This window comes from Lichenostomus cassidix, chromosome 3 (assembly GCF_008360975.1).
Source record: "Lichenostomus cassidix isolate B80296 chromosome 3, HeHo_3.0, whole genome shotgun sequence".
NCBI lineage: Eukaryota > Metazoa > Chordata > Aves > Passeriformes > Meliphagidae > Lichenostomus > Lichenostomus cassidix.
In genome coordinates, this window is record NC_139483.1 from 103553626 (window position 1) to 103573935 (window position 20310).

The 20310-nt window shown below is 37.3% G+C and overlaps 1 protein-coding gene across 2 annotated transcripts in view; it reads right to left on the reverse strand.

Moving 5' to 3' along the window:
- LDAH (lipid droplet associated hydrolase) overlaps positions 1-20310 on the reverse strand; it is a 113509-nt gene that overhangs the window by 48216 nt on the left and 44983 nt on the right. For both annotated transcript variants that reach the window (XM_085056965.1, XM_085056964.1), the window contains exon 4: positions 17184-17353. In XM_085056965.1, coding sequence (XP_084913091.1) covers positions 17184-17353 — 170 coding nt within the window. The remainder of the gene's footprint in view (positions 1-17183; positions 17354-20310) is intronic.

Below are 20310 nucleotides of genomic sequence, written 5' to 3' on the forward strand. Positions count from 1 at the left end.
GGTGGTTTAGTTTATTAGTGGCTGCTTAGTTCAACAGAATCTTCTGTTAACATCTTCTATAGACCCCTCCCAACACACAGCCAAAATACAGGGTAGAGGCATGTGCACTTGATTTCAAACTTGCAGTTTAGATTTTCCACAGTTCCTATTTCTTAGTTCCCAAAGTTTCCCATTGGCATCAGATGCCTTCAACTTTTTTCTACTCCTTTCTTTCCAGACTTCTAATTTTATTACATATAATCTGTGAGACTAAGTGACAGAAGAAAAGATTTTTTTAATTTTCTACAAAAAATCTTTCTCTATGAGGAGTATAATATGCTCCCTGTAGAGCTGAATTTGTTTTCCAAACAAATGCACAGTTAGTGTATGCAACTCTGTGAACATGATGGTAAAACTCTAAGGAACATATTTAAATTTTCTCTGATCGTCTGAAGGAATTCTAGCTTCCTAGGAAAAACAGACTTTTTGAGTGCCACCAACATGCTCATGTTTGTCAGCTCAACTTCACTAAGGGGTATTTGAATTTTCATAGTTTGAGAACAAACTGGATGAAGGATCCAGGATTAGACACAGGACCTTCTGGTAGAATTTCCATAGGCATAGGGAGGATCCAGCTAGGGATTGAGCATTGAGACATGCAGGGTTGTGAAGGCACATGGTCAGAATTTCTCTCACAGTGTCTGAAGAAATTACTGTTCAGCAGAACTACCGGATGCCATCTTTAAACATACAATGACCCAATCAGCTTTTTAATGTAGGTGAGAGCACAGCAGTGTAAATGCAACAGGACAGCAGCAGAGAGCAATAATCATAAGGATGAATATCATTTACAAGGTCAGGATGCTGTTTTCCTTTCATATAGACACATATGCACCCAAACAGTAGTGCCAAAGATATGAAACATGAGTATGTAAAATCAAATGCACTTTTAAGGACTGAGCATAAAAGCATGCAAGCAATCCATAGATCCATTTACCACATAAACTTTGGATTGAATTTTGCCTGACAACTTCAGTGCCTTTACCTCTAAGGTGTTATTGCCTTGGGTGTGTGCCAAGTCCAACACATGCTCACACACACACATGCACATACCCAGGTACATGCTTCTAATTCTTCACTGAATAAATACACCAATACCTAGAGATCCCATCCAGCACTCTGGTTACATGAATATTAATGACATCTTACACTAAAAGAGCAAATTCATAAATGCAATAAGGTATGCATATATGCACAGAGCTGAGCTGTGCCAGAACAGCAGTATGACAAACAGTTCTCTTTGTCAGTACAGCAATAACCTGAGCATTATGATAGCAGAGCCACTGATTATTGATTATCCTGCATGTTTTATCCCCCTTGTATGTCATCTGTAAATAGAAAGAGGTGAAAGTAGTACAAAAAATGCTATCTCCTAAAATGTGATAGAAACCATGTTCTCCAGTCTGCATCATACCTTTTTGCACTATGAAATGATGGGAAAATAACTGAGAATAAACCTTTGCCATTTTCAGAGTTCATTTTGGCTCAGTGTTATCCAAGCTCACTAATGGTTCTTAACTGAGGTGCCTGAATTAGGAGTTACATCACCCCAAAACTTCCAACTGAAGTCAGACATGGACAGATCCTCAGAAAATATCAAGTGAGCTAAAACAACTTTCTAGTACAATTATCTGCTTCCCACTAATTACAGAGGACCTAAGACTTCTAACTAGGAGCTTCATCCTGTAGAACAAAATGAGACCTCGCCTCCATGGGAGACGCAGCAGGGCACACTTTAAAAAAAGTATTTTCAGGGAAACAAATGCTACTATTAAGCAGTATTTGAGCAAGTTTTCTCTAAAGAGGTCCATCCACAGCAGTGTATGACCTCCAGCACTGAAAACACTGTGTAAATACATTGCTGTGCCTTAATGTAAAAAGACCAGAATGTATTATTTACTTCTGTAAAAACTGAAAATATGCAGTAATTATGATATTAGGTCAATGTTTGAAGATTTGATCTTCAAATTGCAGACAGGCAGTATAAGACAAGAAGTTAGAGATGTTTCGTACTGACTGTCACTACTTCTTTTGTAGCTACATTGCAGTTTCCATTGACATTACATGCCAAACCACCTTTCTGAGATCCAACTTGGGTGTCTGCTTTATGATATTTAAGGCAATTTTCCCAAGCAGAAGTACAGAAAATACCCACCCACCAACAAAATCCCCCAAACAACACTCGCCTTCACCCCACCCCTGAACTGGAAAGAGGTGGTATAATAATGAGGTTCTGTTAAGTTAAATTTGGTATTTTAATTACTCTGCTCACAGAACCAACTCAGAAGCTACTACAATTTTTAAACATGCCAAGTAAAAATAATCTAAAGCATGAATGAGTAGCAAAAATCCTGGGAAGTAATACAGTGGTAAAGACACGTGGGAGATGGTGATATGCAAGTTTGGAGAATGATATGATGCAGAAAGCAAACAAGAGAGAAGCTCTGCAACTTCATGTTACAGACAGTGAGGAAACACATCACAAATGCCAGAGGAAGCTCTGCCTCTGGGAGACAATGCAGATTGCATCCTGTGCTCTATATCCTACATGGAAAGATTTCAACCAAGAGTGAGCCACAAATACAGCCTAAAATTAACAAGGGGCTTGCATGATACAATTTCTGGAGGAAGTTATATATAGAGAAAAAACCATGAATGGCAAAATGGGAGCAAAAAGGTAATGGGGTGGAGCATCATAACTATACAACTTTTTAAGGGCTATAAATGCAAAGGATGCGAAATAATATTTAGGGTGGAACAAGTGATATAAGTAGATGTGAAGGAAAGAAATGAAAAATCTAAAATGCTGAAGCAGGTATCAGGAGTCTGTATTGACATGAATTTTTATGCTGCACCAAGGTATAATGTCCCAACTGTAGAACTGTGACCAACAGGAAAGGTGCACAAAAAAGGAATTCCACCTTACGTGGAGGTACAGACAGCCTTGAGTTCCCAAACCAGAACATTGTGTCAGGGAGCTGTAAAAAACTAGTTAGCATAAGGCCTGATTATGCTACTTGCGCATTCAACTTTTCTCATGCAACGACATTCATTGTCCTGGGACTGCAGCGTATTACAGATGTTGACTAAATGAATGATGAAAAGCAAATGTGTGACTTAAAATGCGAGGGGGTTTTCCCCTCTCTTCTTTCTTTTGCATAAATGTGTAACACATTCAAAAATTAAAAATGTATTTATGTTTCAGTTATACAGCAAGCTGGCAGAATATATGCAGAGTGGTTATGCTCAGGAAAGAAATATATCCTTTCAGAAGGAGAAAACCAATCACACATTATTCACAAAGCTTTTACCCCTCCTCCTCCAAAAAAAAAAAAAATCAGAAAAACACATGAAGTTGAGAACACCATGGAAAAAATATTTCTAATTCAAAGAATTCTGTTAATAAGATGAACTTTTCAACACTCCAGCACAAGACTGATCATTAAACCCAGTCTGTAACAATTCTGCAATTCCTTCCCATCAAGCTGTAAGAAATCCTCCAGCACCCAATGACATATTTTATGATGCTTTGGAAAAAGATCCAAACCCCCAAAACTGACGATGCAGCACAGGATGAGAATATGGCAGACTCACAACACTATCACTCTCATGGGCCCCCTTTTCTGATATGGAACTCATTAAATTAAAATATTTTTAAAAGCCCGGGAAATATTTTTTTTTCAGCCAACAGAAAATGCTACTGAAACAAAACACAGATACCAGTGCTGATGGAGAATTCTTCTGTGATTTGAAATCTACGATGAATTTTACTGTGAGCATGTAAACAATGTTTACAGTGTAATGTACATCATATATACTCTCTACTGGTGGTCAATCTTTACTGCTTCCAAGGACAGCAAATGATGGCACAGAAGCTATACTTCATGTCAGGACAAAAAATGTTTGTTGGATAACTATGAGAAAGTCCATAAATGGGAGCTTAGGTTCTGAAATATAATGCATACTTTATAATAATAATTAAATCTCATTTTATATATTTATATATATATATATATGAATGACATTTACAGTATTTACATGGTGCAAAAACTACAACCTCCATAACAGATGTACTCTCTCAGATTTTTTTACAGCCCTTTCCATTAACCAGTCACATCCTAAGCTCAGGCTGGCTGTGCGACAAGGGCTGTTTCCTCTCCAAATGCTGTTTTCCATTTACCTTTGATGTCAAGGATGTTTCTGCCTCTTGGTGTCTGACTTACTCTCCTTTTTTCATAGCTCAGTTTAGGTATTTATAGTTAAAATTAATTATAGCATACTCTAGTAGATTGGGATATTCAATTCAGTCTGAGGAAGAGACCAACTCTTGTTTCTCTGTCATCACAGGTACAACCCATGCAGACTCTCACCTCTTAAAAGCTTCATCACTATTACTGACCTTAAGGGAGCTCATCAACTTAGACAGATCTCCACCATTCTGAATTATAAAAGAGAGAACTTCAGGGACTACAACAGGCTGGCATCAGGGCAGCACAAATTCAAATAACCACATATCCCATGTTTTTAGCTGTCCCTATTTGGACCCATGCATAAAGTATCAGCTATGTCAGTTCTTCAGGAAACAGCGTACATAGATATGTACTTCCCGGAAGGTTTTTCTAAGAAACAACATCCATAGAGATCTTCCTGAAAACCTCAGAAATGTGTTGTTGCCAAACATTTAAACAGCATTAACTTCCTTCAAGATACAGGGTAATGAAAGATACAAGGCAAACTGAGACCCATCTTGTGAGGCTGTGCATAATCCTCTCAACTTCACACTGTTCTACCGTGGTACCAACCGCGACAAATGAAAGGTCATACTTGGATTTACTTTTTTTTTAAGGGAGGGTAAACGTTGTGTGGGCAATGCTGTTCTCAGTGATATCAAAGTCATTATTTTTAAATGGCACATATGTAAGCCAAGCAACAGCTAAGAAAATCTAAGGGAAAACTTCCCTTTTGAGTAAGGTGACTCATATTTCCTGACCATCAGTTTTTTTGTATCTGCCTTTTGAAGTGATCAAACATAATGCAATGGATCACAACAAATGGAATTTTTATGAGTGATTTAACTTATTGTTTCTTACATTCAATATATCCAATATTATTATATAAATAACACCTCCTTCAACATATGAATTTGACCAGCTATTTTCAAATATATATAATCCACATATTTTTTCAAGTGGATTAAAACTTTGCCTTATTTTTTTACTATTTTCTTTCAGTTTCTACCTGATCATATATATAGCTGGCAATATTCTCATCTGTTTAAAATACTCTACAGTGATCACATGGTTTTTCCATGTCCTGGCACCTTCTTTATTTAACATACATTATCCAATTTTATTTGAAGTACATCTGTAAGACCCCAAGCCTCCAGCGCTTCCTGGCAGTTCCACTTGGATGGAAACAAAATTCAAGGAACAGCGTTTTTGTTAATGTATTTGTATTTCAAACTGTGATCTCCAGTGTAACAACAAATACGTTGCTGGGTACAATGATTACATCCTTAAGTATGTGGACCTGAGTGTCATTTGCACCAAGGTGAGGTGTGACTAAATTTATGTCTACTTTAAAGCCACTTTCCACTGACTTAGCATAAATTTGATTCTGAGCCTTATACATTGGAGTCCTGCATGCAAACCCATTGAGCTCTCCAAATGAAGAGTCCTGTTAAAACATGAATCACAATCAGGCTTCTACAGTATTAACTTTCTGCTGTATTATTAGGAGAATACTTGAAGTTGCTCTGCAGAGCTTAATTACAAAAGAACTGAAACAGGACAAAAATAACTGAGGATAAGAAAGTGAGAGGCATGGAAATCTCAGTAGTATCCAACTTCAGTTGCTGAGAGTAAGAAATCACCTTTGTCAACAGTGATCACAAGCAGAGTAACCAAAAAGGGAGAGCCCTAATAAGACTGTGCCCAATATCCCTTTGAGTACTTCTGGTCCTTCTGATTGCACCTACAGTGCAGTTGGCTCTGTGATCTTCCTCCTGTTGAAACTAGCGGCAAAGTTTTCATCAATTTAATATGTTTTAATGCTGCCCCATGAATAAGTTCTGATTAAAGATATTAAATCCAGATATGAAATGTGACAGCCTACACTCAATGTAGATCTCACCAAAGACACAGTACTCCCAGCTCTAAAAATCAAGACTCTTTTATCTGCTCTTGGACAGACCATGGCTGCCATAAAACACTGATCATGGTAGGTAGAGATTAATCTCTTGGATTGAAAAGTAAATTGAGACCTCTGACAATTCCCTTTGAAATCAGTATGCTTTCAATCACACCTTTCAACAGGTGTCAGTATTTTTTGTGTATTTGACTTCCAATGCTGAAACCTGTTTAATAGCAACATGAGAGGGACCTTCCATACCTTACCTTACAACTGGGTCATGGCACAGGAAAAAATTATCTGTTGTTTCACATTACTTGAAATATTTTCCAGTAAGAAGTACTCTTAGAATTTTTCCAGCTGAAGCCCAGAATTCTGCTAAATATACAAAAGTCTCAGAAGTGTTCTCTACAGGCACTGCAAACTATTTTTCAACAGGTCAGGTCTACATACTGAACTATTTGCAAATTATTAAAAATATAAAAAATATTAAACACACAGACTGTTCATTACATTTACAAGTCTCACAGGGCTGAAATGCAAATTACTCCGTACTACAAATATTTGGGTAACTGAACACTTGCCCAAAATGTTTGAATTAAAAAAAAAAAAAAAGGAAAAAGGAAAAAAGAAAAAGCCTTTTTATGGGTTAAGGTAATAATGAGAAAACTGTTCTCCCAAAAATCTGTATCTTATTGTTGGACTGAAAATAGTTTAATAGAGAAAATATTCATTGACAGGGCAGTATTTTACATAGAGAATTAAGCCCCATCAAAGTGGGCAATGTCATTCCATCTACAAGGGAAGTGCCAAAGGAGACGGCCAAAATTTGCAACGGTGTGATAATACCAGCAGGGATGGATTTGTTGCTATTATGATTAAAGCATATAAACAGAAAAAAGATTAGGAGGGGCGAGAGTGAAAAGAGAGGAAGAATAGTTTATTGGTTGGAAGAAGGGCAGGGAGAAGCTTATGTTGGAATGCAGTGTCACAGTTACACACCATAAAGCTTTCAGTTGCTCCCATTACATGAATGTCAGAATGCAGCTGCCACTTTCCAGCAGAAATTCTTTCCGTTTTAATTTTGGAAGTACAGGGTGGGTTTTTTTTTCAGTGTAGCACTCCCATGAGATCACCATATTGCATCTGCAGGTACCCTTATGGCACAGGGACTGGCAAATGTGACCTCTGTATACATGCTCTGGGACATTTACCACTTAAGATGAACCACCAATATGCCCTTGAAGTGGAGAGATGGCTCAACTAAAAGAAAGCATTAAGAACTAGACTTTGTGTTGTCTTGAATCAACTGCTTTCATAGCCATCAATGTACAGCCATCCCTACCAATAAATCTCAATGACAATTCATTCAGTTTAAGGAAATGGGGCTGAACAAGGTAAATGAGAAACCAGCTTTACAATTATAATCTCATTTTGCTGATGAAAAGGAAAAGCCATGATTTTCCATCAGTGCCTTGAGATCCCTGGACTTCTGTTCTTAAGTGCTCCACTCACTCAAGACATTTGGGAGGGGTTTATTTCACTGCTCACTTAAGTCAGCCCTCAAAAAGATACCCAGTCAACCTAGACCCATAGCCCTTCTTGGTTCAAAGGGTTAGGAGTCACACAAAGAAAGCTGACTTGTCACTGAACATTGGAAGGAGTTCAGTCCCCTACCATTTTAACCAACTAAAGTGGCTTAGTGGCTTAATGATGTACTCTGGAGAAAAAAGAACAGTAAGGTTCTGTCTCGTGCTATCAGTGAAGAAAAGGATGAGTAAGTCAGGACTTCGTATTTTTGTCAAAGAAAGAAATCATGAATATTTGAGGTTTGTCAGAGAACTTATATCCCAAATTCTTGTCAGGGTATCAGAAGAAGAGAAAAAGAGAGAGAAGGGCGTTAGGAATTCTCTCAGCTCGTTTTTTCCATCCTTGCTTTCATCTTTCCAGAACTGTAAGCATTTTAAATAGTAAGGGAAAAACAGAAAATTCCTTCCTTTGCAATACTACAGACTACTGCTAGCCTTAATCATTGTAACAAATTGAATATATGCAGGAATCTGCTAAGAGAGCAAAATTATCATATCTAATTTATCACACAAATAAAACTGGTCATCAAGTAGTAAGGGTTTTAGTGCAACTGAGAACAAGAATTTGTAGAATATCTTTCAATTACCAGTGCCAGGTAAAAAGTCTGAACTCTGCCAGCTACCATTAAAAGTCACAATCTAAATTATATTTATTGAGAACTGGGGTTTGTATCTTCCATCTCAGTAAAATACACTTGCAGTAGTCATACTACTGTTTTAAAACAGAGGAGCAGAAATGCAGTGTTTTCAAGAACAATTAGAACTCAGTGAATTCTGCTCCTTATACAGAACTATGCTTTACTTTGGAATTTGAAATGGAGAGGAATGTTCTTAAAATTTTCCAGTGACTAGAAATGTTGTAACACAAGTTATTAGAAGCATATTTTCATTAACATTAATTGAACTACCTAACAGGACTCTGAAGGTATTAAGTTTATTAAATACATTGTCACTCCTGGACTTCCGCTTAAATGTGTATTTAACACGGAATTCCACATGAAAGAGCAAACTCCAAGGAGTTTTTTTTTTCACAAAATGACACAGTTAAGTAGACTTGCATCCAAACACCAGAAATCAAGTATTTCAAATGCTTACACACTGAAACAAATAAAAAAGGAAGCGGACTTCTAATATGTTTAATTTTGATGATGATCTCAGTCATAAGAGTACCGAGAGAGATTCCTAAGAATAAATCTAGGACTTGATTTAGTTCCCTAAACATAGGCTTATAGTCACTGAACACATCCTCAGGTATCTGAAAAGATCAGTGGTGGTACTGGCAAAAACTCTCCTAAAATAATCAGCAATCAAAGAAATCCTAGAAAGACACAGAAAAAAAACCCTTCATTGTTTGCCCGAATTTAATTCAACAAGGTATTAGAAATGCCCTCCACGCAGTGAATGTGCTGTCTAAAAACAGAGATGTTATAATTGTTTTGTATAAAGTTTGTGTCTTTTTCCGATTCCTTTCACTCCTGCAATCAACTCTTCAAACAGGACAAACCATTCTTGGGATGGAAACCAAAGTGGCAGAAGCAGCCCTGGATAACCATAAACCATGTGGAATGAACAAATGAACAATACAGCAGAGTAGGAAATATTTGTAATTACAATCCCGTCCGTCCTAAGAAATCTCTTCTACAGAAGTTCCAAGCCAACTCCTTCCTCACTGCTTGAGCAACTGTACCACGCATAACAAGAGCCAAGAGCTGACAAAGCTGCTCAACTTCTTTGCCGAGGGGTCTAGATTGGCAGTGAAATTCCTTTTTAATGTAGAGCTTCTAGGAACAGATATCGGTTACTAGAGGTAAAGCCAAACTCAAAGTTAAACTGTTTGCAAAGTCTATGTTCAATAACTCCACAATGTCCCTTCACCTGCTCCTTTAATGAAAAACTCTTTAATGTCCTAACTGACTGTGTTCTCTATCACCTACTATTAAAATAGCATGAGAACTGCTGGGCTTTGGCTCTGTTGTCTTCTGTAAAAGCACATTAACTGCAATATAAAAACAAAAGAAAAAAATTCAAGCTATGTGTAATATATACCGAATTCCAATCGTTTGGTCCAATTCTCCAAAGAGATGAGTCTCTGATTTTCGAGAGCTATGCACACACATCTGCAGAATTTCAAAAGATCTCACCTCCCAGCATAAAAAGTTCCTCAGGAAATCTGGCTTGCTAAAGGGTGTTGAGCTCTTCTTAAAACATATGCCATAAATCCTAATTGGTTTTGAAACTCACTTCTTGATTTCGATTCCCTCATTTTTATACAGTCTTTTCACTTAGTTACTACAATATGAACCTAAATTTCTGGAGATTCAAAATAACAAGATTTTATGAACAAATCTGTAAGAATTCAGTACTTAATAAATCCTGTTATTCTGCCATTCACCATTTCAACCATCTCTGTATTTTTAGTCCTTCATTTCCTCCTCATTCTCATGTTTTACTTTGGATTCCTGATGAATGATCACAGATTCCACTTTTCAGTTTATTTTTCTTTCTTTTCTATTTGTACATTTGGCTACTTTAATGTCTTTTAAACTTTCTAGAAAAAATAATTTTTATAGGTGTATTTGAATTTTAACTACATACTCTTGGAATCAGATGTTTCATTAGCAGTGAAATAAACACAATGTGATGGAAAAATCAAGTCTCCTGAAATCAAATCAATAGTTTTTAAGTTTTACTTCTTTGAATCAGCACACATCAAAATTTCACTTTTTTATATTGTTTCTGTGTTCAACTGAGCAGTAAATCAGTATATTGAAAAAGGTGAGAGAAGTTGAAGTTTCAGTGAACATTATGAACAAAATAAAATTTTATGAACAGAAAATCTTGGGAATTAAGTTTTTCCTCAGGCTTTCTGTTCACAGACTTATGATCTAAACAAGGAAATCTTAGGCCAATGCTATCATTAACTCCAAATCCTCACTCCCAAAAATGTGATCAATGTTAAAAACAGAAACTATTACTCATCTGCTTGGTAATTATGACCTGACAGATACAGTGTTGCTGATTTTGTCAAGCCTCCCTTTTAATTGCAAAGATTCTCACTCTGCTATTGACCAATCTCATCTCATCCTCAACAATTCTGGACTGCAAATTTTCTTGACTCAGAAGACTACTGAACTATATGTAATCCACTATTCCCCATAAAGATCCAGGACAGAGCAAGTGATACCTGCCTGTTTCACCCACTTCAAAAACCATACAAGGTACACAATGGATACACATGGCAAACTGTTCAAAATTCAACTTCCCCCAGGCATGTCACATCTGCAGTTGTGTCACCTTCAACAGAGTGTTATTTCATTTCATTTTAAGTTTTCTAAATTAATTTTTTGTATCCTTGAGACACTTCACATTCTTTTGTTGTCCATATTACAAGGTGGGGTTGTTTGCCTGTGAAGATAAAAGTAATTTCTGGCAGATCTATGCAGCACATGGCAAAGGACAGTGCCTGCTCCTACTGACAAAGGCAGTGTTCATGGAGGATTATACAAAAGAGCCCATCTGCCTGTTGACTGCTGCATTTTCTTACAGTTTACATTTTTAAAAGCTATTTTTGACGGGTAAATGTAGAAGAGAATATAACTGGGTCCCTCAGGGTTAGGGTCTGTCATCAAGCCAGTGAAAAGAATAGTTGCTAGAAGTCTCTTGGGTGAGCTGACATTCTCAACCCCATTCCACAGTTAGTGGCCTTTCATGGATGGTGTTCTCAGGGTTTGTTGAAATTTTAAATCCAGGCCAGTGCTTCAGTCAAAAGTTAGCACCTCCCTAACAAACCTTCATTTACCATGAACCCATCTCTTTACTTTGCAGCTTCCCACCCGCAAGAGAGGACATTTTATATTTGCCTTCGGTTTTCATGTGAAGGTTTTTTCATATTTTCTCTTTTAGGAAAAAAACAATCTTTCTACAAATCTTTGTAGAAACTTCTTCAATGCTTCAAAGATACAGTATCTTATTTATTTGATTTGGTTAGATTTAACAGACCACCTGAACTACTTCTCTCTTTTTCCAGGCAAGCAAGCTGCCTAATATTTACATATGCCGCATGATCCTGTTGCTGCTTTACTGCCTTTTCCTCCAGAATTACTGATACTGCCTGAAGCAACTTGCAAGGTGGATTTTGCAGACTCTGTAATGTGTAAACTGTCAACTAAAGCAAATTTTACTCTAATTTCTGTCTCAGACCACCTGGGCTTCCTTGTGCATGCTTCCAAAGACTTGATATATCAAGAACTGATAGAACCGCCAAATCTCTCTCTCCCTCTCTCTTTCTCTGCCACTCCCCTAGAAATAATCCAACTCAGAGACCAACTTAAAATATCCATAAAGTTAAATTGACACACTCATCTCACTGAAGACAGCTGACCTTGGATTCATGTTTAATATGTGCAAAATTGTGTCAGAGTACGCCTTTTCTTGCTTCCTCAACACTTAGAGGGGGATGGAGGTGGGTGTAAATGAGCCCAACGCTGTTAGCTTGTTCTTTTTTTATGTACTTCATTTATATGGATGGATGGACTGAAGAAGAAAAAAACACCAGAGTCAGTTTAGTTTTATATCATGGCCTAGAAATTCATAGCTCTCCTCACAAGATATGCAGTTATCTGAAATGTGCACCGATTCCCTTGTGAGGTCTGCTCAGCATGGCCATCTGGTTTTTTCCTGCATAATAATTTTACAAATATTGTCACTGATGTGTCACTGTAAGTCTTTTACCACTTTAATTTTTACGCTGATTTTTTGCACGTTTTCGTTTAAGACTGCAACTCACAAAAAAATAATATATTTATTACTCTCCCTCTCTCAATATGTATTTCTATAATATTTTTCTATTTTATGCAGTTGCACTGTACTCTTCAAAATATCTGAGATAAGCTTATTTTTGTAAGAGAGCATTCAAAGTGGCTAAAAATTTATTTCTTTGCTAAGCATATTTTATACTGGACAGTAAGACCATCAGAAGTTAATTTACCTAGACAACAGCTAAGTAAACAGCTTTGTTTAAAGTACCACGACATCTAATTTAGGTAATCAACATTGGAATTACATGCTATTATATCAAATGAAACTTCCAAGAACAGAATAAAAATTTATATTCCTTTTAATCTCAGGTGTGGTTACGTTTTCATCTTCTCTCTCTTTCCAAAAAGCACCAGAATTTCTATTCAGAACCTGCTACATTACCATCCTTTCAGAGGATGTTTTCTGTAATGGTGACACCACAAGTATTGAATTATATATTTAAATTCTAATCTCAGCAAAATAGAAACTGAACAAATATCACTGCTTTCATGCATTCCTTCCCTCTTCCTTTAATCCTGCTGAAAAGATTCCCTATTATCTCAAAGGTCAGACATGTTTCGTAGTTCCTGTACTGTTCAAAAAATCTCCCTCTTTTAATCTCACAAACTCACAAATCCTGTGGATTCCCAGTAATTCCAGAGTAAAGAACTTTGTTTCCTTGTAGAAATACCCATATTTAAAAATATGGCAGGTTTTCTCTTTCCTAACATTATGAAAGCGCTTCCCAAACTCACAATCAAGTGTTTGACAACTGAAACTAAGTAATTAGTATGGGCACAGGAATGATGTCAGGGCTCCCAAGTTAGGAATCTGTTTTAAGCACAATTATTCCAAGTTCTGTTTTTAGCTGTCATTTATGAAATCAACAAGTTCTAGCAATACTCAATATTCCTTCACATTATTGAAACATAGTAACAATGCTTGGGCTTGATTTAGATATTACAGAAATTTTATTTTCTTAAACTGATACATACTCAGAGGTTTTAAACATTTCCTCCTCAATGAGTTTTACAGGAAGACCAATACTTACATTGTACTCATTAAAAAGAGTTAATTTACTACCCACAAAGGTGCTAGCATTTCAAAAGCATCACTGCAAATGAAAGACTAATGCTCTAAGAGATTGAATTTCATTAGCAAGGAAATTTATCAATCTTTGATTAAATTAATGCTCAAATGGAGTGTTTTAGGAAACACTCAGTAGTGTTGCCAGTAAAGCACAAGGAAATCCTTCAAATAAGTATTTGCATTTTAGAAGAGAATGCCTGGAGGATGTAGCATGTTTATGAGTCAGATGCACGTTCCAACAACTGAGAAAATCATTTGGTCACTCAGCCTAATTTTTCAGTTCTGCTGTCTCAATAAAGAATGAAGAAGATTATGAGGTTAAGAGCAAGTATCAAGGAAGCTGTACATTATTGCAGTTTTCCATATCCACAAAGTGAGGCTGACTTTTTTCCTTCCCAGTGCCAAATTTTTTTAGCAGTCTGGCAAAATCTGGATGCTTTATTTCCCACGAAGAGGTGAATGTTGTTAAGACATGAAGCCCACCATGACAACTGGAAAGTGTTTGTGGTTACTCGCGAGCCAGAAAACAGAGCAGCCAGGAATTATTCTGCAGCCTTGTTGCTGAACAGAGGGCACGGGATGGTCTGTGTCCACATGGATGAACCTCCTCCTGCCTCCAAAGAGAATGTCAGCATGCACACTAACTACTGGGAATGGTCCTGGGCCTCTGCCAAGCCAAGAACCATGCAAGGGTGCTGCTGGGAGTTGCTGGCTCCTTTGGGCCAAAACGTCACTTAAAGGTAAGTTTCAAACACCACTATCCCAATATTCAAATCTGTGCCATAGCCCCACTTAGTTACAAGTATGGGTGCAACCTGCATGCCCTTCTCAACCAATCAGACTTGGCTAAAGGCATCAACCCAGGACTAAGTTTGTGCTAATGGATCTCCTGAGGGAACCCACAGCAGAAGTCTCCTTGAGAGTCAATGGGAAAATAGGGATGGGCTCCAAAACTGAATTCATGCTGGAATAAACTGGCAATTCCTGTTTAATTTCTCTTAATGAAATAAGAAAGCATTATTTCACACAATTTTAAGGAAAAAAAATGCAGTACCCCATTTACTTGCAGAGCACAGGGGCCCTAGATATGAGCAGCATTTGGCTCCGCAGAAGGACAATGAAGGTTGTAAAGGGTCTAGATAACAAGTCTTACGAGAAGTGGCTGAGGGAGCTGGGCTTGTTAGTCTGGTGAAGAGGAGGCTCAGGGGGACCTCTACACCTACCTCAGAGGAGGCTGCAGTGAGGTGGGGGTCAGTCTCTTCTGCCCTGTCTCAAGTGAAAACGTAAGAGGAAATGGCCTTAAGTTGCACCAAGGGAAACTCAGATTAGTTATTAGAAAGTTTTTTTCACTGAAAGAGTGGTCAGGCATTGGAATAAGCCGCACGGGGAGGTGATGGAGTCACTGTCTCTGGAAGTGTTGAAAAGGCATCTGGATGAGGCACCTGGGGATATGGTTTAGGGGTGAATATGGGTTAATGAGTGGACTTGATGTTCTTGAAGGTCTCTTCCAACCTTGATGATTCTATGATTCTGTGGAAACAGCTGAAGAGGAACCAAGAAGGAGAGAGGAGGGAACAGTACTTTCTCCTTTTCATGCATGCTAAGGGAGGGACAATCTAGTCTTTATTTAGTTGGACTATGGAAGAGCTTTAAATTGTGAAACAAAAATTTCTTCAATGAAGGGAGGTCAGGCATTGGAACAGACTGCACAGAGAAGTGGTTGAATCACCATCCCTGGAATTGTTCAAGAAACATGTGGCTGTGGCACCATGGGGACATGGTTTAGTGGTGAACGCTGCAGTGCTGCATTAAGAATTGGACTTGATGACCTTAGAGATATTTCCCAAACTTAACAATTCTATGACTCTGTGATTCTAAAAATCAAATCTGCTAAACATACATTCCAAATATAAATGTTTACTGGCTCATTTGAACAATAAAGACAACAAATTAACCTCTACCTCAGGCTAATAAACTGTAAACAATGAAAGACTCTTAAAGAAAATAATTTTAAGACCAAACCAAAATTCATGTAATGAAAGAATATCACCAAGAACTACACAAAAATAAAATCAAATGATCTAGCTACTAAAATACACATATGTGCTCAAGATCTTGTGGGAATCAAATATTCCAGTAAAAATAAAGGGAGAGATGGAAACACAAGTTTCTTATTATCACACTTCATATGTTATAAAACCTAAGAGTTAACTTATTTTTGGCAAAGGGACAAAGGTTGCACAATACCCTGGCTTACACAAATATTTTCTATTGTTGAATGCATCTTAAATGTAGCTTGTCATATATTAACTTTATGCACACAGTGCACCATGAAGTCTGAGAGTGTCCCAAAGATCCCAGCGTTTCAAAACACTGATGAATAGCAGGCTGCCAGCATCCGGTGAGCCAGGTGTAAAAATGTTACTCAACAATTTATAATTTAACTGAAACCAGATAAAATCATTTGAGCAACAAAGACTACAGATTTTGACCCAAGAAAAGTTGGCACTTTTTAACAAATTAATGCACATGGTATTTTCTAGAGTGTTCCCTCCTGAAAATATATCAGATTTCTCTCAAAAAATGCTCTTGTTTATAATCACCAAGTGAAATATGCCTGTCGAAATATATCAGGTTATCCTCATGTTTCACATTTTTAGTTCCTCTTTCCTTTAAATGAAAAAGTTAGAAGTGGAAATGGTTATGAAGAAGTGGATATGCATATATTAACCACATACATTACATATATTACCCACACGCATATATTAACCCCAAACTTCATGTCACCACTAACATGGCACTTCCTTCCACTGAGGATTTTATAAAGTAAAGGAAGAGGCAATGATTTAGCAACAGTGAATGTTTAAGAATAAAAATTCCCTACTTCAACCACTAGTAGAGCGAGTTATTACTGAGCACAGTTTGCCATTTTCAGAGGGCAAGGACATGGTCTTGCTTCAGCCTTCTTACTGCTTCACAGTGACAAAGAAAAATGTTCAGATATACAGAACATGCAGTAACAGTTCTCACTCTCATTGAGTTACACAAAACAAGACTGAGTTGCAGAAGCTGTGATATTTGTATTAAATTTTAAAATCAACGTCTTTCATAGCAGTTCTCCTCACAATTTAAATTACTATTCATTCCATTTTCCTATATCTAACCATCAATCTGTTCACCTCAAGATAAGAAACCACTATAAAGATCATAATCAGTCTTAACTTTTGATGTAATATATAATGTAATTGCCAAACATCTAGTGATCAGCTTATAAATTATTTAAAGATGAGAACAAGGAAATCATAAAGATAGTTCTCACCATTATTATTTATCTTCGAAGGGCATTAAAGATGCAAATTCAGACTCAGAATTACATCAGTCTGCTTTTTTATACTTTACTAGGATCAGCCATCTTTTGCTTTTGTTTGTATGTAGCAGAATAGAGTTTCCACAGGAAACACATGGCATTACCCATAGGCTGAGCATGTGCACTGCTTTGCTAATAATACAACTGATATGAACTCAAGAAGGTTGATGTACCTGAAGTTCTGACGCTCGCTTCATCATCTCCAGGGTGATGTAGCAACCAATAGAATGAGCAATCAGTACCAGCTTTATATCTTTGGACACATTCTTTTTGAGGAAGTTCAGCTTATGCTCTACTTGTCCGTTTAGTCCAAAAACATCCTCTAGCTCCTTAATATCTGTGTCTGAAATAGAAAAGAAAAGAAGTCCTTTGGTTCAGTGAAAGAAATTTCAGGAATGTCTTCCCCCCGCTCCCCCCACTTTCTTTGTAAAACATTGAAATAAACACATATATTAATTAAAAAAACCCCAACAATCCAAGCATTAACAAAAACCCCAAACAAACCAAGCACAAAAAACCCCAACAATCCACCACACTTAAAAATTTAATTTTCAATTACCACCAATGGAAAATATAGACTGATAAATCAGATGCACAGGATGTAAAGCTTTATGTATAGCTTGGGAACCAGCAAAAGATATGTAAACACAGGGAGATTCTATGGCACATCATCTAGTATTCTGATCTCCTTCACTCAGAACAAGACCAAAATCAGGGCATTGGATCAGCTTAAATCAATCCAAGTTTACACTGAGAGATCAGTACCTACAACAGCCATACTGCCCAGGAATGAGTCCCTCCTCACAGAAGACAAGCTATCATATATGTCATCATGCACTAACAACTTTCAGATATTCAAAATCTCCTGTCTTAAAGATGCACAAAAATGGCCCATGGAATGAGGAAAAATAGGAAATGCGTATGTGTCAACACAAAATACTAGTGCCTACATAAAATATCCCTGTTAGTGCAGGCTCTTATCACTGTCAATTCAGCTGCAAAGAGGACAATCAAGTCAGAGCTTCATGGTTCTAGTTTACAGTACAATTTCACTCCTGTTTTGCCAGGGACCTTCTAAAGGAGCTTGGACAATCCCTCATGATGAGGACTTGGCTCCTTGCTTCCTGGCCAGCCAACAAGACAAATTGAACTGGGGTCTGCAAGAACATACAGCAATCCGACCATCCTTAACTCCTGCTCATTACAAGGGTGACCTGAAGTTCCCCAGTCTAAGGGAGTTCACAGCTCTTTCAACTGCTAGAGAAGTGCTCCACCCACTCAACTAAACACTATGTTAAGGATATACCACTCCAGTTCATGCTGGACTACTCTACTGACAGGACTGTAAGAAGAAATAATTTAAAAAAGAATGAAAGAAAAGAGACAGAAAGCATGAAGGAATGCATGCTCTAGCTTCTCTAGATGAGATAGAGTAGTACCAGTATCACTTAATCTCTTAAATCCATGCTATTATCTCAGGGTTCAAATTCATACTCCAGGTAAAATTTCTTTCATGCTCCTTACAGGTTGACTTGCAATGCAGTTTTAATCTCAAGTAAACTAAATCTCCTGGCAGTATGGTTCAGACACACGATGGGGACCAGCTCGTTGCTGAGCCATGGTCCTACAGATGGCTCCCAGGTTCCTAAAAAGCCACGCACCTCTAACAACTCAGCAACAGCTAACAGACATCCCTAACTGCCCCTCCAAGGTGTTTAGCTTCCCACTTGGTGCCTTTTGATGTGCTCTGCAACAGTTCCCTGTGAGAAAAGTTGATGTGGAAGAAAATACCCACCAGGCAAAGGCACTGTAAAGATAAATACACTAAAAAGACTGAAATACATTGAAAAACTACGGCAAGAGAAAGCCAGATAGCATCCTAGGTCTATTTCATATTGTTCTGCACCTAGGAGAAAGAGGGAACCATGAATTAACTGCCTATGAGTGTGAACAGCATTTATCAAATCATGGCTGTTAGTGCTTTAATTCATACACAGTAAATTTGGTGACAACCAGACAGTAATCTCAAATGCTAAAAACTACAAACACAGCTGTAGAGAAGTTTTTGGAAGGTTGATAGTGACAGCACTAATTGGCAGCCCAAGTGGACTGGCATTACATCACCTTTTTGATCATCTGTATCAAACATAACCTTTAGAAGCAAAATACTTGCTCAAGATGGCTCCTTTCTGAGTTTAAATTATTACCACCAAAGTCCCAACAAAGTTGTTTTTCAGTTAAACTAATATTTCTGCTAAAACGAGTAATGATCATAAACCAGCATAATTTAGAGTAATTTACTCAAAATGAAAAAGGGTTTACTAAAACACACCCAGGAAATGCAAAATTAGATGAGAAGTAATTGTTTATTAGGCTTTCTACAAGTAATGGAAAACAAAGAGTTTGTTCTATTTTCCAAAACTCTAAATAAAAGCCTAAGGCCAAAACATTCTTTTTAAACTTAATTTCTATTTTTAGCAAAAGCTGTCTTTTCTACATTTAATTACACAGCAGCTCAGCCTCGTAGGAATAGGTTGTCTACATCCCAAGTCTAATTACAGGTATATATAACACAAAAAGCCCAGCACACTAGCAACATGATGGCCCATTGGATAAAGCAGCATGTGAAAGAATAAGTTCTGTTGAGTATACATATATGGCTACATGTTGGTTGAGCAGGTCAATTGTCCCTGGTAAACATTTGGTATAATTTCCATACTGCTTTACTCAGGCACAGCCATTGCAGTAATTTATCAGCACACCTTTTAATGTTTTACATTTCATTTCAATTCTTGAAAATAAGTGGTTTCAGCTTATTTTTCCAGTTAGAGCAAGGGAAAAAGAGGCAAAGTAGGTGTATAAATCTTCTAGAGAACTTTTCATGGTTCTCAAGACCCCAGAAACCAAGAGGCAGACAAAGCAAATTTTTATTTGCATTATTCAGTCTCATGAGGTTAATGGCTGCTTTTCCCTACACAAATTCAGCATCTGCTAAAAGAGTTGCTGAAGATTGCTGTTATGAAATTAATAAATGGCACAGCTGAGACAGTCTAGACTCATCTCAGTACTTTCCAAGTTTGGATAACCATGTTAGACAAATACAATTAATTATTTTAGTTAAGACATTACATATCTAATTTAAGATCTATTTACCTAATAAATAGCAGTGTAGACCTTCTGGCCAACATATATATAGTTATTGACTTCAATAGAGATGAGCCTGTTCAGAACCAGCTGGGTTGCCAAAGCAAGAACCCTGAGGAAGGATATGGCTGGGGATTGAGAATAAAGTGAAAACAA